Source organism: Daphnia pulicaria, chromosome 1 (assembly GCF_021234035.1).
Source record: "Daphnia pulicaria isolate SC F1-1A chromosome 1, SC_F0-13Bv2, whole genome shotgun sequence".
Classification (NCBI taxonomy): Eukaryota; Metazoa; Arthropoda; class Branchiopoda; order Diplostraca; family Daphniidae; genus Daphnia; species Daphnia pulicaria.
This window is the reverse complement of record NC_060913.1, coordinates 5471976-5494686: the sequence shown is the minus strand read 5'-3', so window position 1 is coordinate 5494686 and position 22711 is coordinate 5471976. Positions and strand designations below refer to the sequence as shown.

General features: G+C 40.1%; 2 protein-coding genes across 2 annotated transcripts; one reads left to right on the top strand and one right to left on the bottom strand.

Moving 5' to 3' along the window:
* The first annotated feature begins 339 nt into the window (after positions 1-339).
* LOC124343841 (endoribonuclease dcr-1-like) lies at positions 340-1346 on the top strand. Its single transcript, XM_046797324.1, has 3 exons — positions 340-862; positions 917-1085; positions 1140-1346. Exons 1-3 carry the CDS (start codon positions 770-772, stop codon positions 1214-1216), a joined length of 339 nt encoding a protein of 112 aa, XP_046653280.1. The 5' UTR covers positions 340-769; the 3' UTR covers positions 1217-1346.
* A 14191-nt stretch (positions 1347-15537) lies between these two features.
* Positions 15538-16652, bottom strand: LOC124327742 (disco-interacting protein 2-like). Its single transcript, XM_046786774.1, has 3 exons — positions 16497-16652; positions 16279-16444; positions 15538-15953 (listed from the first exon to the last, which is right to left on the bottom strand). The coding sequence occupies exons 1-3, from the start codon at positions 16650-16652 to the stop codon at positions 15538-15540; spliced, it is 738 nt and encodes a 245-aa protein (XP_046642730.1).
* Between the last annotated feature and the right edge of the window lie 6059 nt (positions 16653-22711).

Genomic DNA, 22711 nt, shown 5'->3' with positions numbered 1-22711 from the left:
CGGGCCATCAATGAAATCAGCCAAGACTGCTGCTGCAATGCTTGCAATAACATCGATGCCTTGGTGTCCAACCCAAAACCAAGCACAAGGGAGAAAACACAAACGAACTAAAAGTGACCCCTTATATGGGCAGCTTTTAGAGAAGGGGCTGGGCACGGAACACGTGCCATCCTAATTATATTGATCGGCTTAAATAACAGTTGCCGCTTTAAATTTTATCCTGATAGGCTTTGCCGTTACTGCACACGACAAAAAAACATGGATTCCTTATCTCCCCCACGACCAATTACTGCTGCGGAATACATCGAGAAGATGTTAGGCTACCGATTTATAGACGAGAGTTGGTTGCATATGGCAATTCAACAACCGACGGCCAATGTAAGAAACGCAGCCAAGGAGGCAGGGAAGTTGGAGCTGATTGGCGATCGTGCTCTTGGTAATGTTTCGTAAGAGGTTAATTAGTTTTTCAGTGTATTATCTAGTGAGTAGGGTTGAGACCGAAGCGGCTGTTAGCATAGCGCAACAGCCGCTTTGCTCACTCACTCAACTCACCAGATAATACAATGAAAACCATCTATGGGGGATAAAATCAAATTTCAATTGCTTATTTTTTTGTCTTTTTTTTTAATTTTTAGGCTTGATTATAGTGGATGAATGTGAAACGCGGAAGCCAGAATATGGAGCGAGCCAATTGACTACAGTCAAATCAGCTTTGGCCTGCAACAACACCTTGGCGGTCATCGCGATAAGAAAAAATTTGCATCTAGTAATGCAGCAGAAATTGACCTCTAGCCAAGAAACGATCTTACAGGCCTTTGTGGATCAGCAAATTGAAAATAGACACATTTTCAGTCATCAAAAGGTATCCATCCATCCAGCACAAAATATCAGTCTTAATCAACTATTTATTTTTCAGGATGTAAGAATGATTCCATCTCCGAAGGGTAATTTGCAATGGGAAATGGATTACCCAAAAGTATTTGCTGATTTATTCGAGGCAATTCTTGGCGCCGTATACAAGGATTCGGGAAAGGACCTTGAAAATACTCGAAAAGTTGTCCTTGACGCGATGGAGGAAACCATTTGTAAGAAATTTTAAAAAATAAGTTTTAATAATATAATTATTTTGATTTTTATAGCGAACTTTCTGCAAAATACCCCCATATGCCCGTTAAAAAGGGTAACTGATATTAACCCCCAAGCAGTTTTCCGGTAAACAATGAAAAAAACCTAACCTAACCCATACGTGAACCTATCTGCTTCACTTTGATTTTTTTGCAACAATCTCCACCTCCCAGATGGGAGCGCTCACGTTACGCTTGAAGTGAGTCCTGCAACGCCACTCCACCCCGCACAATCATTTGAAGCTGCGGGGACAAACATTCAGGCGGCCAATACAGCAGTGGCCAAATTCGCTCTCCGATACCTCCCTTGGCTGTTCATGAAAAACAGAAAAAGAACCATCAGCGCAGGTGGAAGTGGTGAAGCCGGTGGCAGCGGAAACGCCAAAGTTAGCATGAAAAAAAGGAGTAAAACCGGCAACTAAGTTAAGATCCATTCCAGCTACCCATTATGAACTCGCATTTTTTGTTTAAGACACACGTGATTGGCAAACCACGGTAAAATCATCATTAGATTTGTAACCTGTTAAAAAAATTCTATCGTTGTAGAAATCTTCTCGTTTTACGTACCCAAATAAAATTGTTGATGGAAAATATTATAAAACTATAAAAACTAAATAAATGAACTAAGTTTATAGACCCTGCTTCAACGTTTTTTATCAACGCTACAAATCTATTCAGGATAAGGCTATTTTCTCTAACTCCCCGTTCGTTCGCAACGAAATGTTCACGTATTTATTTTTAGTTTCGGATTATTAATCGATTCGCCACGATCAGAGCGGACACGAATGTACCCAACGGCGTCCTCTATTTCAACTGGATGTCGCATTGAACTTCCAACCACGGAGAAGAAGGAGGAACATCGCTCCATAAGCCTCTACAGAAAAAAGTGACTACCCCAGTGTCCCTTTCTGAAAAGTTGCCAGTTTTCGGGAACTGGACCTGAGACCCCACATTGCCAGTTCTAGGAAACGACGTTTTGGTGAAAGTACCGTAAATTTATGTTTCCATGACGACAGTCGTCAGAGAGAGCAATACCCAGCCCTTGATTCCAACTTTGACCACCAGGGACCCAAATCAAAACAACACAATTTTCTGCTGTTTTTTCTTAGAACTGGCAACGTGGGGTCTCAGGTCCAGTGTTAAAATCCATAAAACCAAAACACCGAAATTCAAACCATCCACGAAACCGAATTAAGGCGGCGATGGATTTTCGATGTTCCACCTCTTATTTTTTTTACAGACTTTTTTTTTTAAATTTCCCAATCTTATACCCCCCTCCAACTATATCTACTTACGTGTGTACATATTCGTCATAATATTACGGAAGAACACTAGACGCATTAAGGAGACGACATTTCAGGGTCCCTCTTCTCTTTTTGGGTGCGAATGTGAAAGCAAAGAAAAATAGGGAAAGAAGAGGCTCCGTTGTGTGACGACAGTAACAAAACAATCACGGGAACCCAAGCAAATAGCCATAGTAAATGAGAAGAGGAGGAGGAGGAGGAAAAAGAAAACGAATGGCGACGGCGACGACGACGCGTGAGATGAGAGAAGCGTCGAAATGAAAAAGGACGCCGCCATTGCCGCTCTGCCATTGGTCAGCGTAGCCTATAACGAGAAGCACACACAAGCACACAGCACACACGGATGGTGCGCGCCTGTGTTTTTATTGCGTCAATGCGCTTCTCTCTCTTTCTCTCCACCATCACCACCCATCCACCCACTTTTTCGACAAAAGAGTCGCGAGGAAATAGGACGACAACATAAAAATGGAGAAACAAAAATAAGAGACGTTGGGAGAGGGAGAGCGTCAAAGGCATGCCTCTCTCGACAATCCTAAACAGAAAACTGCAACCAAGTTGATATCAGATGCGACGTGCAACACTGTCGTAATAATAGTGGGCCAGTAGTGATACACTGAGCTACACAGTGACATTCTGCGACAGGTGAGTCAGAAAAACTGAACTATAGAATGAGACTCTGCGTCGGTTTTTATACCGACAAACAAGGTCAAAACAAATCAAGGGAAAGTGGGTCATAATAGGTCAAAAGAAAGGGAAATTGGTAGGTCACAACAGGTCACAAAAGAGAAAGGCACACGAGGATCAACTTTGACCCAGATCAAAATAGAAAGGCGCATCTCAGAATCCTTATAGTGTGTAGGGGAGAATGTGAGATTACATGCGACGACGTACTTCCACTTTAAATGGCTCGTTGGATTATTTGTTCTACAGTTTTTTTTACATTCCACATTTACACCCCACATAGGAATTTCCGTTCCAACCAAAAATCGTCTCAATGGGACGACGGGCGTAGTGTTATCTGTACACTGTATTCCCAAGGAAAGGAAAATGGTTTCAGGGCCGGTGACTAACGACGGAATGCTTTGATTGAGTTTCCTTTTAGAAGCTTGTCTACTAGAGACTATATACCCGAAGCCAATTTCATTTACTATACTAGCTGCTGTTCTCGATTTGGTAATTTTTTTTAAAAGAACATAATAATTTCCATGCAAAAATCTTATTTGCATTAATTGATAATGTGTTTTCCCTCTACACAGCCAAAATCACCGGTGATTCCAGCGCTCCAGCCACCAACTGCGAATATTTTATAACCGCTACAATCGTCATCCTGATTGAAGTTAAATTTGCCTTTCTATCCATCGTCGGGGCCTTTATCTAACCGTGGCAATCAGGGCAGAGGCGAAGGCACATTCTCCAACAATTTGATAACAGAATGGTTTTTTTCCTGAGCGGAGGTTTTTTTCTTTTCATTCCGCCCATCCAATTTTCTCAATCAATTTTTAATTAGAAGATTCTTTTGTTTTAAAGGTAATTGGAGGAAATTGGTGATGCTTTCTTCTGAAGAGTCAACGCCCACGCCATGCTGGATGAACGAGGCCAATGAAATCGTTTCGAGGAGGACGACAATGAAGTTTTTCGAGTTGAAGGTAGTGGATCTCATTGAATTATTCGTCTTTCATAATTGATGTTCTGTTTTCTTTTTCAAATTCTAGCGATTTCCAGCCTTCCAGACGAAACTTTTTATTGCTATTACATTTGGCCCCCTGTATGCCTTGATATACTTTGAAATCTTTCCTCTGGGATTTGTACCTTCGCCTTCTGTCTGCCACTACTCGCCATCGAGTTGACCTTCTCCTGATGAAATCTTACTTAAACGGTTTCAATAAATGATAAATTAATGGAGACATTAAAATAAACCAGTGAATTTTTAAAATATGTTATCACGAATATATAATCATGAATGATGAACAAACTGAAACTAGGCTGTTTACGGTCTGTACATTTTTAAACTAAATCAGCTGTAATAGGTATGGAATTACAGACTTTGTGTTACATATAATTCCCAGGTATATAAAACTTGTTCGCAACGGATTTTACACGGATGTATTACATGTATGTTATCGACATCTTACACATAGTCTTTATTTCATGGCTGCTACAGCTTACTTATTTGCGCTCATTATACCGAGCCAAAACAGACATGGGAAACAACCCTGTATCTGGGCTGAAACACAGTCTGTGTTCCCCCTCGGAAACTATATATCTCGATTTCAAGCATTTGGCCGAGTAATAGCATGACATATTACAAATATCCTCCCACAAGTAAACAGTTTACTTGTACACCAATAAATCTGTTTTCCATATAAATTTATTGAGGGACAGAAAGCCCAGAATTTTCTTTTAATAATTTTCTCTTCAATGACAGATAAACATTATTAATTTATTAAATAACTATCAACTCACAAAAGCTTGTTTCCTTTCAAAAGGACAAATCTATCGTTACATCATTTTCAATTAAACCTCAAACCCTCAAATGAACCTATTTACACCGAGTATCTTATTTTCTTCTTTCAACAAAATTTTTTTGCAAAATTCTCAAGGACGCTGAGGATGACACAATCGGCAACGAATGATGGTGGACGTTTGGCGGAAAGGAGTATAAATAGCGATAATAACGCACATTGAAAGGCAGGAAAACCAAGACAGAAACGGAAAAATCGGAGGAAGGGCATCAAAAGTGTCGGGGTCAGTAGCCCATGTTAGTTTTCTTATTGAGAGAACGAAACAGTTGTCGTTATCTGTGCTAATATTTTGGAATGTTCATCTAATAGCATTTTTTTCATAAACAAGTGGTATAAACTCACTATACACACACAATTATTCAAATACAGTATTGAAAACATTGTAAATGATTGAAATTTCTTGTTAAAATAACCAGGGTGACATCCCCTAATTGGGGTGTTTTATTCTTTTGATGGGATTTTGACACCTGATGGATTAAAATGAATGATTTTGTTAAAAAATGTTAAGAAATTTACATCAATCTTTAATCATTCATTACAAATGAAACGTAAAGAAAAGCAAGCTGAGATGGAGGTATCAAAATCTTCCAGTAAGATTATTCATTTTTATCCCGAGGCAATGATGCATCATTTTTACATTGGTCGAGAGAAAAAACTTGGCCACTGTTCAAGCTTTGATCCATCATTCATTCAAAAATATTGTCTTACTGACAACTACAATCAGTTCAAATAGTTTGCGGATTTCTTTTTTTTTTTCAACTGCTACGATTTGATCGACACAAAATCTGTGACCTTTTCGACTCTAACGATCGAGTAACAACTATTTGGCTGTTATATCCATGAAATCCGGTTTAAAGAGATTTTTTGTTCTGATCGTCATTTGAGGGATCGAATTTATCAGTTTGGCAAGGCACAATCTGCCAACGGGCATCAGTTTACGCACGAAGTATTATTATAATTAAAAAAAAATATTGAGAGTGCGTTTTACTTGAATGAATAAATTAATTTTTGTTTTTTGTTCTCATGAATAAACTTTGAATATGCCCAAGGCCCCCCCCCCCCCAACATTTGCGTACTCGGCAAAACGTTTTAAAATGTGGACAATAATGTGGACACACAATTCCCCAAAAAATTAAAATGCTATTTGAAAAATGGTTGAATAACAGAGCAGTTTTTTTATTTCATCATCTAGTGCAATAGGTTGTAGCAGTAATATGTATCCGTTTACAAAAATCATCAAATTTATAATACTCTGGTGGCAAAATATCTTTAAGAACAACAAGTTAATAAAAAATTTCAAAAGACCACCATTCGCTTGTTTTCAACTTAATAAAATATATTAAAAACACTGAAGAGGACGTAAAACCTCGCTTTTTTTTACATTTTTTGACATAAAATGCCATCTATAACGTTAGCAAAAGAAATAAAATATGTCTTGTCGTTGTATGTGTCATCGTCGTATTTTCCAAACCTCATTCAAAAATGAAGCAATAAGACTGAATTATAAATCATGCCCTTTGACAGTATAAAAAAGGGTAGCTGGTAGAGGACACTAAAAGTTATTTTTACCCCCATAACATAAAACAATGTTTTATTGTTTTTCCTCACATATTCATAAGATCACTTAGAAAATCTAAATTAATGGTTTCGTGACTTCTTTCTCTGTAAATTTCATCATTATAGGTGAAAACTTTTACATGTCCATCGTTTTCAGCCACTCCTAACCCTGGCAAAAAGAAAAACCATATTACCCATAGAATTTCATTACAGTTTACATTTTAGAGCTTGATAGAGAATCAGAAATACCGATCAAGAAAACAATTTTAAAAACCTTAATATTATTCATGATTGAGTGCGCAATTGGATTTTTTCTTAAAAACACTGATTTTCTTCCACAAAAAAGTCTGAATAAAGTATTTATATCTGATTTCTTGATTTCAGACAAAAGACTAGGTAGTACAGCAATGAAAGAGCTCTTCAAAGAAAACTTTCGATCGATTACTGCACAAGTCATTGGCCAGATAGAATACTTTGCATTTGATTTAAAAGGTTTGACTTTAGAGGACTGAATAACACGGAAAAATTACAAGGATGCATTCTATTCCATATCTTTGCTAACAATGGTATGCATTACCTAGTTAATACATTTTTATTCTTCTTTATTTATTATCTGATTTGGTTTTTAGGAAACAATGGAGAGCCCATTACTCATGATACTTGGGTACTGTTATTGCTAAAATATGACGATCAAGAAACACAGACTGTTTGGAAAACAAGAACGGATACTCAACCCAAGACCAACTATGGAGTAAAATCAGAACTAGACTCCACCAGTCAATCGTAGAAAATTAGCCAATATGTAAAGAAAGCAGCAAATTTGAACTGCCTCAACTAATGCGCATCACCTGTTAAACGTCAAACTGACAGGACTCGTCTATGTTCTGCATGTGAAAAACTGGTTTACACGAAGACTGTCACACACAAGTAGGTATATGTAAGTGAAAGACAGTCTTCATGAAATGCTTCCAACTGAATTTCAAAAAAATGTGGATTCCTTGTAGATAATAAGTATTAGTATGTAAAGTGTTTTGTGGAAATGTGCCGACGGTGTACAAATTTATATTTTTTAGACCTTCTTGTTCCTATTCTGGAACCAGCAGCGTGTGGTTCTTGCAATTCAATCGGTTCTGTAAGAGTTCTAGCAGGTCAACTAGAACTATCCGGTTGTATCTAGCTTAGGTAAAAAAACATTCTTCATACATATATTTTCTATTCATTATTTTAATACTAGTTATTATTTTATGGGCAATTTGGCAATTTCGTGTTCACTCGTCAGCGTTCAATTGCATCATATCTGTGGAGCTGTTAGAGAAGCCACTAGTACAGAATACTGTATATTTTTTCTGGTTATACTGGCCAGGATGTTACAATAGCAATAACTACTTTTTTGGGGGAATTTTTCTGCTTCTATGGTTCCATGTTCGACCATTGACATGAACATCCTGGCTCCTCCCTGCGCGGGTGGATCTCTGGGGTTAGGAACGTTTAGATACCATTAAAGCCAACGACAGTCTTTGTTTGGATTTAAAACTTCTCGATTGTCGGCCAGGTGGAAGGCTAATCAAGCTGTTTGTAGTTCTGATTCGTTGCATGTTATGAAATTCCGTGAAGAGTTTGTGAGAAATACAAATATTCTAACACACACTAATGCTTGTACTGTTCCATGTAATACTCAAACAATAGACGTATTTTAAAAATGAGAATTCATAACTTGATACGCTTTGCGCAAAAAATTGACTATTTTTGAATTCATATTTATATTCCACGTGAAAAGCTGTGAATAATGCATTATTGTTGTTATTTATTTCGGAAGCCTGCATTGGGATGATAAGCATTAGCGTGAAAATCGTCAGGCGTAAATTACAGGTACACGCAATTAAAATAAACTGTATTTTGACTCATCACCTGTTTTAAAAAGACACCAATATCCGATTCACACAATCAGTCTTTATTCTTCTTATTGAGCAGCATACAGAGGCTGTTGCCAGATCTGGCTTTAAGAGCGGCGGCTGTATATTAACAGATGACCACTCCCCTTCCGTTGCCCTTCGTCGCTGCTGGAGGGAAGAAAGCAACATTACGTAATGATTGATTCCCCCACCGCCTCCTCCGCCGCTTTTGTGACTGGAACCGGAACGTAAACTGTCGGAAGTCGAGGATCGCGTGTGGAGTTAAACTGGTGACTATCAACCGGCAAAACTGGGCGGTCGTGATTGAACGACTCAACATTTATTCAATATTTTATATTTTACCTATTAATATGAAACTGTGTTAAGATCGTCCATCGATCGAATTGAAGCGACCGAACATTCACGTTGTTCTTCTTTCCTCCCCTTTCCTATATTTATATTGTGTTTTCTTTATTTTTTTTTTATTTTAGAGAAGAGCGTTGGAACCGATGTCAATTGAACCCCCACGAATAAAAAAGTTTAGAATGGATCGTTTACGTGGTGGACTCAAAGCACGACTTATAAAAGAATTTGAAAAGATACAACGTTAAAATTTTGTAATCAAATTGCTTCTTAGCGAAGCCGTCATCCATCGCGAGGGGGGAGTCATAAATTATGAATGACTTGAATATCTTGGAGATTCGGCTGTCGGTAAGCTTTAAAACCACGGTATAGTAGTTCTAAGTTAGGCGGACTCCATTCTCGGAAAAATTTTCACACATCCTCCTTTAGGGATCTTCTGATTAAGCCTGCCTACTTTTTAGAGCTATTATACCATCCATTAAATTAAAAAATTACTTTTAAAGAAAAGAAAATTATTTTTAGATTTGGTAGTATCCACTTATCTTTTTGACAAATCTGAAGCGTCAACCCAATCGCATTTGTAAAGATTTCACTCGGGTATTACGTTTAACGAATCTTTCGGCGTTTTAGCTGTGAAATTCTGGAAAAGTTCCTTCCTGGAATGCACTCAACCAAACAACTAAACCAAATCAACGAATTCGTACTGAACCAACTAAAGGAGTCCCATCCATTCGCAAGCAGAGTAAGAAAGAAGAGATGCAAGAAGTTAGGGGACAGCGATGAATTTTCAAACTTCTCTTGTTAAAAAAAACTATTGTGAATTGTGAACTTTGAAATCTTTTAAGTTAACAATTTTAACTTTTTACAAATTAACAAACAGTCGTACCCTTTTAAACAAGCGAAGTTTTAAAATTTATCCGTCGTGTAACACATTTACCCCATTTCACCCCCCCCCCCCACAGAAAATTGATATCCAGAATTTCAAGGGGAAATGTAAAATAATTACAATCTTTCAGCTTTATTTTTAGATTGAAAGGTATCACGGAGAATCTGAATGCAACGGCGGAATCTCGAAGCCAGGTGTTCTTGCCGACCTATTTGAATCTGTGGGAGGTGCCATCTACAAAAACTCGGGCTTTTCCAGGAAAGCTGTTCTGAAATCATACACCCTATTTCTCGTTCATGCATATGGTTACGACCCTGTGGCACACCAGCGCCAGATGAAGAGAATCAGGAGCCCTGATTTTATTTAGTTATTCGTTGGTTTAATTGCTCTAAGGTAGGCGGACTTCATCAGAAGTTCCCTATAGGATTAATTTTGAGATAAGAGTCCGCCTACCTTAGAATTATTATACCGTGGTTTACTTAATGCTTACCGACAATTGAATCCCCAAGGAATTCAGAGCGTTCGTAGTTTATGATACCGCCCACGCGATGTATTACGCTTTCGCTAAGAAGCGATTTGTTGACGAAACTGTAGCGTAGAATTCTTTCAAACTCTTTGATTTCTGTAAGTATAAGTCCCCCTCTTAAACGATCCAATCTGTATTTGGAGGTCGGTGGTGGCTGTAGAGGTATAGGCTCCAAAGCTCTTCTCTTAAATAAAAATAAAGAAAACAAAAATTAAATACAGGAAAAAGTGTTAGGGGAGGTATGAAAAACAGTGCCACATTGATAGTTAAAATATAAAATATTTTAAATCTACTTTTATTTATTCATACATGTTTTTTTTATTGCAGCCCATCAAATGTACATATTTGGTTGATGAACTCACGAATGAACAACGGGTGCCGTAACTACGGGACAAACGAATACCGGGGGATGCTACCACTATAAAATTGGTGGGCCAAGGGAAAGGAGGAATCTAGGGGACTCCCATTTGTCAAGATATCGCTCGGCAATTACTTGCAATGATTCATTTGGCGTTTTGGCTGTGAAATTCGGCTTTACAAGTTCCTGCGTGGAATGCCAACTGAACCACAGAAACAAGTCAACGAATTTGCTGAGAACCAACTAAAGGAGGGACATCCATTTGCCAGCAGAGTAAGGGAGAAGAGATGAAAGAAACTCTGCTTATGAATTAGGAGAATATATAAACTAATTTTATTTCAAATTTTTTTTTTACTTAAAGCAACTCCTGAGAATGGTAATGCAACAGCCGAATCTCTCCTGATGCCCGGTGTTTTAGCCGATCTATTCGAAGCAGTGGCTGGTGCCATTTACAAAGATTCAGGATATTCCAGGAAAGCAGTGGTGAAATCATTTACCCCTTTTCTTTACCAGGCTTACGGTAACAAATTAAAATTTTATTCTTTATCTTCTTTTTCTTCTATTATCTGGGACTGGTGCACCACAAACCAAATGCAAAAACAAACTGTTAATAAAATATGTTTCCTTTTCTAGATAATTTTGCACTCCCAGCCGATGAGATTCTACTCGAACTGAAGCCATTGATGAAAATCGTGAAAAAAACTATTTATTATGTTTTTACATGCTAACTGTATCATTTAAAATTAATTAATTCTATATTTAGAATTTACTCCCTCGAAAATGGACAACTTTTGTTCACAGTATCGATTGAAAAAAAGATTACATAGGAGCTGCCACTTCGAAGATTCCAATCAGCTATTACCTGCAATGACTCTTTCTGCGTTTTGGCTGTTTAATATTGCTTATACAAGTTCCTGTATGGAATGTAGTTATTAGCCATGATGTGGATGGGACTTATTAGTCATAATACGAATCTTGATGACAGTGTGGATATATGGCAAGGGCACAAGGCCCGGCGTGGGTATGAGCATTAGGGTAGACAAAAGTTGTGAAAAGTTTCAAGAAAAGTGAAATAACATGGAACAAAATACAATTGGACTTGAACAATTCCAACTTCTGATGGATTCAGAAAAAAAACAAGCAAGGATAGAGAAACTCAAAAAGAGTAAGCCAGACTACCCAAAGTCGACAAAAAATCAATTAACATTCAAAACATTTCAAAATTTAAAAAAGCCACAAACGTCGATTCCCCAAAGTGCCAAAAATTTTTCCATCTTGGAATGTAAATGGAGAAATTCGCGGATATGGATGAAACAAACTCGTACGGCATTATCAAACCTAACCACCAACGGGTTCTAACTAATTCTGATTGTCTTGAAGAATTGAGTTCACGCCAGGCGGCCAGGCCACAACTCGAAGTTGATTCAAAGGTATAGCGACTTTGGGACTAATAACCACAAGGACTAATCGAATGTGTCACTAGAACGCGACACTAGAACGCCCTTCCACCACTAGAACGTCCATATTTTAGCCACGACATTAGAACGGAAAAACCTCTAAATTCCGCTGCGACACAAGAACGTCCACATTTAAGTAACGACAATAGAACGGAAAACCTCTAAATTTCTCTGCGACAGTAGAATGGATTTTGCGACATTAGAAATTTCATATTTTAACAACGACTCTAGGACGGGAAATCATGTATAATTATTGCGACACTACAACGGCTACAAAAGAATCTTCCGCTGGGGAGGATTCTTTACCGCTAGATGGATTTCGAATGCGTCACTAGAACGCCTGCCCGACACTAGAATAACGTCCACATTTAGGCGATGCAACTAGGACGGAACAAAATATAACGACACTAGAACGGCTATAAAAGAATCTGCAGAGGTGAATGATTCTTTATCGCTAGATGGATTTCGAATGCGTCACTAAAACGCCCGCCCGACACTAGAACGTCCATATTTAAGCAACGAAACTAGAACGGGAAAAACTATTGCGACACTAGAACGGCTATAATAAAATCTGCGGTGAGGTTTTATTCTTTACCGCTAGATGTAGGAGTTGTATCAAGTTTCCGTTTAGGTTGCGCGAATTTTAAAACATCGCATGGATAGATTGGTACAGCTTACAGACAAAAAAGACAGGATAACAACGCCAAAGTATAGTAAAGTATAATTCTATATATAAATCTCTAAATAGACTATTCTTTGTGAAAACCTACATATTATCCTTTAAGTATTATTTAGAAGTTTTCACTTTCAAATCAGTCTTTGTAAAATAGATCTTATTAGGTTGAAACAAAATAACAGAATAACAAAAATTGTAATGAAAGCGTATTACACGTGCAGGGGAGAGTGGGGCGACTGGCTCACTTTTTTTTCTCTTACTTTCCATTCCATCATTTTCTAACGGATTTAGATCCATCAAATTTGAAAAGAAAGAGAATCCTTCCTGCTTTAAATGGTGATTTTTTCAATCCGATCTAAATAAATTAAGACTAGGTTATTACCGATAAAAAAAAAAAAAAAGAGCAAACCCGCCCCAGATACTTGCTCACAGCGCCGGGGTGTCTCGGCCCCTGTATTTCTTGCGGAAAAACCGTTGACTGACAGTAGAAACTCAAAATTAAAAAAAAATAACCCAATAATGCAACCCACCAACGGAATATCAATAAAAAAGCTTAAATAAGTATGGTAGTTGACTAAAAACACGAAAAAAGTTGACCAAAAATTATTTTACTGCTATCATATGCAATTTTATGTAAGCCAAAAAGCCCCGACGCTGTGTGGCCGATGCGCCCCAAACAAAGGGGTCTTGGTATATTATTGAATATATCTTATTTAAACTATTGTAAGTATAAAACAAACTAAACAGGATTAAAGAAGAGATAACGTAGAATATTTTCCATATTTTTTTATAATTTTAAAGTAATCGGGAAAGCCGGTATTTGATTCGAAAGTCAAAGTAGGACGACCCAATTTTAAGACGAAAAATTTATTTTACCTTTCATTCCTTAACCGTTCGTCGTACTACCATGAAATTTGGTTTTAAGATGCGCATTACTAACATCTACATCTCCTGATTTTTTGAATATTTTATTGCAATTCTAACCCATCAAGAAATCAATTGAGCCATCCGACCCGAACGCCAGATCGCCCCACTCTCCCCTATTACAAAGTCGATCAACGGTGATCATTATCCCCCCCCCCCCCCAGGGAGTTTGATTTGGCTACTGTCAATCAACTTCTAATAAATACGACTCTGAAAAATTCGTGGCGTGTCAAAATTGCTTGTCCTTGCTCAACAGCTGATCTTGAAAAGGTAGGTTAAACGTAGTAATTCTGTTACACGAAACACTTTTTAAATGTTTTTTGGTCATGTATTCAACGGAAAGTCCCAGCAGCACACGACAGCAGCCACACACAAAATACACACGCAGTCATCGAGATTTTTCTCAAAAAGAAGAACCAACAGAAGAATCAAACTTGAACGCGGCCAGATTTTTGTGATGTTGGGGCTGTGTGATGTTTAAAAAAAATAAATGGAAACATCTATTCATAGCTATAAAGAGGTGCTGGGTGATGTGATGGTAGAAGGAATATGTCATAAGAAGAAAAAGAAAAGGGAATTTCGGTTTAAAAAGGGCAACTATATTTCTCATTAATTCAATGATGAAAGAATTTCTAAACTTCGGGTGTCATAAGGTCCAGGTATCCCCACATCACGCACGCAAACACGCAGGCACACACAGAAAAGACAAGACATTTTTCGGTTCGAAAAAAAGGTTACTTTATTAGAACAAAGAAAATAATGAAATTTTTGAAAAATTAATCCTGCAAAATACAATTGATTTTGATTGATTTTTTTTTAAATTGAGTTGTGGCGGTGTAGAATCGGTGTGTGTGCGTTATTTAACTGTTTGTGTGTGTCTAATTTTGATTTTGACGGTGAATTTTTTTATTACCCACCCCTTTGTTTTGGCATGCTGCTGATTTCAATCCACTTTTGGAAAAATTACATTTCACACAAACAGCGCTACGCGTAAATAAATAATATAAACAAAAGAGTTGACGTTCACGTTCAAGCTGCATACAGAAAAAGAAAAGTTATGGGCGGGAAAATAAAAAAAAAAGAGAGCAGCAGCGACCCACTTTCCATCATACCCTCCGTCGAGAGCCCATTATTGATATCAAGTGGAAGGGGAATCCTCTCATTTAAATTTTTTTTTAAATAAAATAAAATGTGGCGAATCAAATTCTTTAAAAATATAAAAAAGTTTTAACAAATGTCTAGTCAACTGGCAACATTTGGGAGGTTGGCGGTTTTTATTTTTTGGCGTGTCGTGCTTACACGGATGACTAGATCGTTAATAATCACACGCGGACGGGAAAAAAGTATAAAAGTCGACATATATTATTACAATATGGCAGTGCTGTGGTGGTTGGTCATTTTTGTCTTGGCTACTTCACACGCGGTTTTATTAGAGTCACAACTCACAAGTCTTGTTTTATTTTTCCCCGCTTTTTGGTTTGTGTGTCATTTATCATTCGAGAGTTCGTAAAAGAAGAGTAGTAAAATAGAAAGAGAAAAAAAGTGAAATGATGTTAGAATAAACGTCAGAATTTAAGCGACATTGGCGGTTTTTTAGCAGAAGAAGAAGAAAGTTTTTGGCAACCAGGTGACTATGTGTTGCTCCAAGCTTTCCTTGAGATCTTTTACTAGATGGAGTTTGTACCATTTCTTATGTATATATATTTCGCAATTTAGTTCATACACGAAGTGTATTACAAAATCTAATAGTAATTGTGAGACGAATGAACTTCCTTATCGATTTTATACTGAGAAAGAAACAAATGGGATAAATTTGCATTTTAAATTTATTTCAATGATTGTGTTGTTATAAGGGGGAGGAGCTGGTTTAATAATGGCCGGGCTACTACCTCAATGTAGGCGGGCGTATCGTCCTTAGTTTGGGTGGCGGCTGCCAATCTTTGGGTTGTTAGATGAGGTTGTCGGTGACGCACCAGTGCAATTTGGGCCATCGCTTGAAAGCGATGACTTTGCCACTGGAAGCCATCTTTGACAGTCCCTTTAGGCAAATGTCGGACGTGAGGGCCACCTGGACGCCGCACGAAACCAGCAGGAAGCCGATCTGCTGCGACCCGGTGTCGCATCTCGTCAGCGGCTCTTCGATGGGAACGGGCACGACGCCGGCGTGCAGACAGCCGTAAAAGGCGCATATAAAACCGATGGCGTCGCTGTTGGTGTAGACCAGAGCGACCCGATCACCGGGCTTGACGCTCAAGCTGCCCATCAGCTCGTCCGTCCCGCTTCCTACCACCCCATCGCCGCCATGTTTGCTCAACTTGTTCAGCAGAGCGTAGGCGATCTTGTAAGAGCGGCTCTGCAATTTGCCTGGGAAAAGAAAAATGAAAAAGTGAGAAAAACTTGAGAGAAGAAAAAATGAGAAAGATGACGACAGGGAGACAATTTGGATGGGGGCCTCTATCTTCACACAATTGAGTTCAGTCAGCTGTCATCAGGGTTTCCTTGTGACAAATGGGCTCTAGTATTGCACAAACACACACACACAATTTCTTCCACCTTTACACTCTTAAACCTTTCGCTTTTGAGGTTTCTCCAATGATGAATAAGCCCCCAGCATTTTTTCGTGGCCGTGTAGGGTAGGCAGCCCTTTCTCTCTTCTTCTTTTCCCAAAAAGAAGGAAAGAAGAACGTACCGTAAGTCAAAGTGGTCAACATTTTGCCGTTGGGGTCGGGGACGGTGGCGGCGGCGGCTTTATAGCTCGACGAGCCATAACGCTGGATGGCCGCCTCCAGTGACCTGAGTTGATCACCAAGGGCCGGCATCATGGAACCACCTTCTGGTTGCGGAGCGTTGGGGTCCTTGGGATTGGCCGCCAGTTCCAGTTCGATGCCGTCATCTTCGTAAAATTACGGCAGCGGGCGACGCTTGGGCCGCTTCAGCGTGTTGAGGAGCTTGCTGGATCTTGGCCGAGACTTTCCAGCGGCCGTTGAGCCTGTTGAGCGTACCCGTCGTCGAGTCGTTCAGCGAGGTGGAGGAGGTGCCGGCCTGGGGCACCCGTGTCAGCATCGGGTGTCCGCCTCCGCCCACACCCGTCGTTAACGCGTTCGATGACCGCAGAGCCTCTGATGATCCCGTAGCGGCCCATACGATCGGCCGCCGCTGCCGTGGCCGTTCGCCGAATTTGATTCGTGTTGTTGGTCACATCCGGCGCTTGAGCATCTATGAATAATTTGGCATATGCAAACGTGATGAGACGATGCAGTGGTCAACTGGGCAAACGCAACGCAAAACTTACATGGATGAAATCCCGCCATGGCATCGGCCAAATTTTTTAGGTCGTCCTGCTGGCCCATGACGTGATGCTGGCCCTCTACCCTGCGTCGTTGGAGGTCGTTGCTGCTGTTCTCCCAGTCGTCGTCCAAGTTGGTGGACGAGACCAGCGGAGGAGGTGCTGCCGGTCTTCCGGGCGGCGGTATCATCCAAGAATTGAACGTCGGCGTCCCGCCGTTGCCCACCCGGTTCAACATGGCGTGCTGCAGTCCAGTATCCCTGGGCGGCAGCTGAGGTGGTGGCGGAGACACAGGCAGAGCCGGAAGAGGTCTGCCCTGCTGGATGGAAAGCGGAGGCGTCACGTTGCGAGTCGATACGGCGCTGTGGCTGCTGCCCGCATCCGCAACTTGGTGCTGCAGCGGAGAATGCTGGGAAACCGGCGGCAACCCCATCACATGCATTCTATTAAGATTAAAAACAAAATTTCAACATTTAATAAAGAAAAAACAAACAAACAAACAGCCAAAATGGAAAATAAAATTGGATCTAGGGAACTATAAATAAAACAATGGAATTTAACCTGTAGGCACCCAGGTGTACAATTTTCAATTTTACGCAGCAATGTCATGATTCGCTTCTGTAAGGCAGCACGGCCTGAAAACATGGAAAAAGTTAATAATTAATTCTGTCAGGAATTGAGAAGAAAAATAACAACGAATGTCAAAATAATTTGAAAATGAAATAAAATAAACTGAAGAACAAGCCGGCTATATTGTGAAATGGAAGAAAGATTCATTTACAAAATGCGCTTAAGTCCCGTGATTACATGGATGGCTAAGATGCGCAAAGACGGAGAAAACGAGAAGAGACAAAGGAGAGGATAAGCGATGATTTTACCGGTTGTGAGAACAGTGGAAGCAGCGGCAAGTTCCTGGTAGACGTGTAATTGGGTAGCAGATATACCGTTTTGTCGTCACTTCCGCAGCGGATATCGGCCTCTTCGCATAGTAGGTTGAAACAGCTCATCGAAACAAGAACGGCATTCATGTCAATACTCCACAAATAGAGGAAAAACACCACCTTGTATGCAATCCGAGTTAGTTGTTGCCGATATTTTTCATATTAAACTATGACCATAAGCCTACCTCAAATTTGATGTGTGCTTGCTTAGCCACGCTGACTTACCCACGTTTAGTGTAATCTCGGTGTCAAAGTAAGAAGGAATTCCGGCAGGTCAGCACTTCACGTAGCCAACGCAATATATCGGTATAATTGACAATTTGGTGTTGGATCGGCTTTTGTGATATACTGAATAAGACTTGCGAACTGTATCGTTCACGAGTGGGAGGAAAATCAAGATGTCACATAATTTTTAATGCAAAATTTAGACTAATTTAATCTAGTAATCGTAAAATTTCCTGACGTCCCAAAAGTTAAGTTTCATCCATCATTTCAAATATCAGCTTGAAGCTATACAGTCATGCCTGCAAGTTTCTTCAGGGGACTGGAACTTCAGTCTGAACATGGCAGTAGTTAGTCTGTAAAGCTTTTTTAAAAAAATCCAGAGCGATTCAATTTGATGTATTCACGTGCGGAGAAATAATATAAAAATCTCCATCGCATTTATTTAGCCGATAGAAGACGCGTCTTATGCGAAAATCAGACGTGGCGTTATTTCGCCGTCGTTTTGTCCTTCTTCTTTTGTGCGTGTTCCGTCGAGGATACGCGCCTCGACCACTCTACGTCACCCGCCCCCATTGTGTTGCTACTCGTGTTGGATGTTATTTGAATGCGCCGCTTCGCCCAGCTCTCTCTCTCTCCTTTTTCTTTCATCTCGCCCGTTACAGACGCGGAGAGGGGATAAATTAATAATAAAAAACATCTCAAGATAAAACATGAAATAAATTCTAAAATAGAAACGTGCTCGACAAGAAGTTTCTTTTAAAAATTCATCGAAATCCGTTTGAGAGCCTTTTTTGAGCGATTTGCAGAGATGTTTTTTTTCTCACCCCAGAAACCTAACATCGACTCGAAACTGTCGGTCTTGAGATGTCCTACACAATGTTGGAGGTGCACGCATTTCCGTGACAATAGTATACACATCGGTTTCAGGAGACAAAACAATTCTAAAAAAGATGTTCTGGTACCTGACATCGTTATATCAGACAAGTTGAGCAGGGGAAAACAAGAGTGGAAACACGGGAACCGAAACATCATGAAGAACCGAAACAAATGAAGTAAATCCGAATGAGAGGTGGCACAACAATACAACAACCACTAGTAGCTGAGCGCTATATAATAAAAATAAAAGTGCTGCCAATACAAGCTCAATGGAAAAGAGCATGGGTGGAAGGAGCCAAAATAAATGAATCAGTTATTGGATTACCTTCTAGCGACTATAGTGACGAACGAAAAAAAAAACAAACAAACAGTCTCTTGTATAGTTTTCTCTTGTTTTGCTCCATACAGTAGTAGTCTCTAACATGGTCAAACAAGGCCGTAAGGGGCTTGCGCCAAGGTGAAATGCGAGGGACCTCCAAGTTGAACAAAAATCATCAGGGCCCCCTTTTACTTCTGCTCTCATAACACGACGTCGACCGTCCGTACGAAATCAGAGCCAACCCTTTTCCTCAGGACGGAACGTGACGTTCTATTTGATTTCCAACTACACAAAAGATGTTGGCAAGAAAGACGAAGTCCTGAAAAAACTGGCCGTTTTAATTTCTGCAAGCAAAGAATCGATCGAAATAAATAATCGTGAAGTAACCAAGAGAAAAGATTGTTGCCAATCCTTCGAGAAAATGTGATTAGAGTAAAAAAAAGCATAACTTCTCTCAACAACAGAAAAACTCGGTCAATAGCTCTCGTAATTTTCTTTTGAGGACCAATCAATGAAAGAGAAGATCAGAAGAAGGAAGAAAATGATTGAACAGTCATTTTTGGGCAGTCAGCGCCTCGGCCCACTATATAGTGGTGTAGTAGCTTTTTATCTAACTGACGGGCTGAAGTAACCTCGGAGTTAAACTTGAATAAAAAATAGAAAATAAAACCGGTGCAGTCGAGACGGAACAAAAAATTTCGCCTCGTCGGATGATGAAAACAAAAACAAACTTCGAAAAAGACTTTGGTTCGTCACACGCCATGATTGTGAATCGTGGTTTTGCTTTAGGCAATGAAACCATAAAACTAAAATATCGAGCAAGGCTGGCGGCCTGAAGGAAAGGTATTCCAATTTGGTAGACCAGGTTACAGTGTGGATATGGGGTACGGTGTGAGTCCTTAAAGAATTGTGGCCACAGGTGTAATTATGGATCATGTTAAGCTGGGACCACGGCTTGGACAGGATGTAATGTTGCCAAGTCCTGGCGTGAAAAAAAAACATGACGTAGATTTCGTGGTTGGACAAGAGAAAACTGTGTGGCCATCAATCATGTTGTTGTACCTAAGTGTGAATTTAAGTTAGGGTAAGGATACAATCCATTGCGTGGATTTACCCGCGACACTGGCTACCTGGGGGGTCGACACTGGCTACCCCGACACTGGCTACCCACCACTGGCTACCCATAAGGCCGACACTGGCTACCCCGACACCGGCTACCTGACACTGGCTACCCAAAGATGGTGACACTGGCTACCCCCGATTTGCAACCTCTTAAAAAAAAATTTCTAGGCAACAATGGTTTAGCTTGAATTCGAAAAGCAATAAAATCCGTAATGGAACAGATTGAAAAGATTCATTCATTACTAGCGGCTTAATTCTACTTTTAACAGTAAAGTGTGCAACACGGAGATTAACCTGGTGCAATAAACTACCATTATTCCGATTAATATAAATATGAACCCTCAGTATTGGCATTAGACAAAATTTAATCAAAATACAACATAACGATGATTAGCATATCATAGAAACAATCAAATGAAGCTCGCCAAAATTTCGGGTTCCGAAATTGTCTGGCCGATGTTACTTTGAGTGGAAGATATACTTGACGTGACACGGACTGACTGTACGCTAAAGCCGTTTCAACCAGTTTCTGGTATAGTTTCTCTAATGATGGTTTTTCCGTGTGATCATACTCCACTAACAATCGATTCAATGAAAGGAGCGTCGAAAGGAAATTTACCAGCAATAACATGAAATGGCGCAGTTGACGAGGGAATGTGACGAAAATGTCGAGACAGAATAGTGTGTTTCCCTCCGTCATATCCTTGTCTTCGCTTCTTTTCCGCCGACGTCGATCGTCTTTTTCGAGTGGTAAGGACTGCAAGTATTCAGTCATACTGATGCAAGCGTCTAGTTGATCTTGTGGTTTAATTAAACAAGTGATAGAAATTGAGAGAAAACTCTTAGATCAGGAGCGATTTGGTCTTTATCATCTTCTTTGTCCAATGCTCTTCCCAGACGTTATCCTTGAATGGCCACGTTCAACAGAATGAGTGTGGGTGCCAACCACAAAAAAAATTCGGGATCCAACGTCGTAAACAGCTTGTCAAAAATGGGAATTCTTGTCAGCCGGGTGAACGGCACACAAACGACATTCCAAAGCCAGTGTCGGCGTATCCATTCGTCCTGTTAACAATATTTCAAAAAAATGAAAAATAGATGAACAAAAGAGGGGAAAACACGGACAATTAAACTTACAGGGATGATTCAGCCGGTAGAGTTGGGTGCAGTTGACCTTATTCATTTTGCCAACATCCGTCAGGTAAGGTGTCCGTCAGGTCAAGTCCGTCGAGATTGGCGGCGCAGATGAGACCGATTGTCTTCACTACCGCAGGACTTCCGCCTGCTGCAATTGCTCCAGCGAAAGCGACGAGTTTGCGAAATGAATGTCCAGTTAGAGTCAAGTTGGCGTATATCTTTTACGCCGAGTCAATCCGGATGTAAAATTCTCCGGTAGAATTTCAGTTAACGACGATCATTTTCGTCCGGAATCAATTCTCTTGCCCTTGATAAATAACCGTTGGTGGCGGTACGTAAACGAGGACTTGTGATGGCACTAGCAAGGCTCTAAATGCGGATTTTGCAGAGGATTAAATGGATGTAATAGGAGCAGGGCGATGATGATCAGGGCCATATCTGAGGGTCCCGAATTTGTTGTCCTCCTGGGAACCCAATCTTTGGTCGGGAATTGCTTCCTCTTGACCACAATCTCTACGACGGATTAGGAAGAGTGCGCACCGCTTATTGGAGCCTCAACGGCGAATAAGCAGTAGCAGGATCCACTGGCTCCTTGGGAGGAGAGATCCTGCTAGTGATGTTCTTGTCGACCAACGATGGACACCTGAAATGTGAGAAAAAGAGACAAAAACTAAAATAGATTCATTGGCGGGTCACGAAGAGGAAACTCTTACACTATGACCCAGAGGTTATACTCTTGGCCGTCCAATCGGCCAACCCCGCCCGGATCTACACAATCCACACGTACGTTGACGAATTTCAATTCGCTGCGAGACATGAAAGTCTTTGAATCCGACTGAGTGCAGTGGGTGGTGAGCCGATAAATCTGACATCCGTCACCCTTCAGCCGAATCGATTGAACAGTCGTGAATTTTTAAATCTGTAGTTGACGAAAAAGATGGCCAGATCGTCTCACTTGAAGTAGATCTCCTCAATTAAGGCGCGGATCCACAGCCCCTATGGAAACGGCCGGCCACCAGCAGATCCAGTTGCTAAATTCAAAAATAAACAAAAAAAAAGGAAAAGAAAAGAAAAAATATCTTGAACGTTAAATGACGTTACCAGTTCGCTTAACCGAGGCGCGGAATTCTTGTTCGCATGTTCGAATTTGAGTTTGAAGCTTTTTCAGCTGCCTGCGGATTATATCGCCGTTTGGGCTAGGAGAACTCTGAACTTG

Coding starts and splice junctions, on each gene's coding strand:
- LOC124343841 (XM_046797324.1), top strand. CDS start 770: ATGCAGCAGAAATTGACCTCTAGCCAAGAAACGATCTTACAGGCCTTT. Junction 863..916: donor ACATTTTCAGTCATCAAAAG/GTATCCATCCAT, acceptor TTTATTTTTCAG/GATGTAAGAATGATTCCATC. Junction 1,086..1,139: donor CGCGATGGAGGAAACCATTT/GTAAGAAATTTT, acceptor TGATTTTTATAG/CGAACTTTCTGCAAAATACC.
- LOC124327742 (XM_046786774.1), bottom strand. CDS start 16,652: ATGCTGACACGGGTGCCCCAGGCCGGCACCTCCTCCACCTCGCTGAAC. Junction 16,445..16,496: donor CCCAAGCGTCGCCCGCTGCC/GTAATTTTACGA, acceptor GCCAATCCCAAG/GACCCCAACGCTCCGCAACC. Junction 15,954..16,278: donor GTTGACCACTTTGACTTACG/GTACGTTCTTCT, acceptor TTCTTTTCCCAG/GCAAATTGCAGAGCCGCTCT.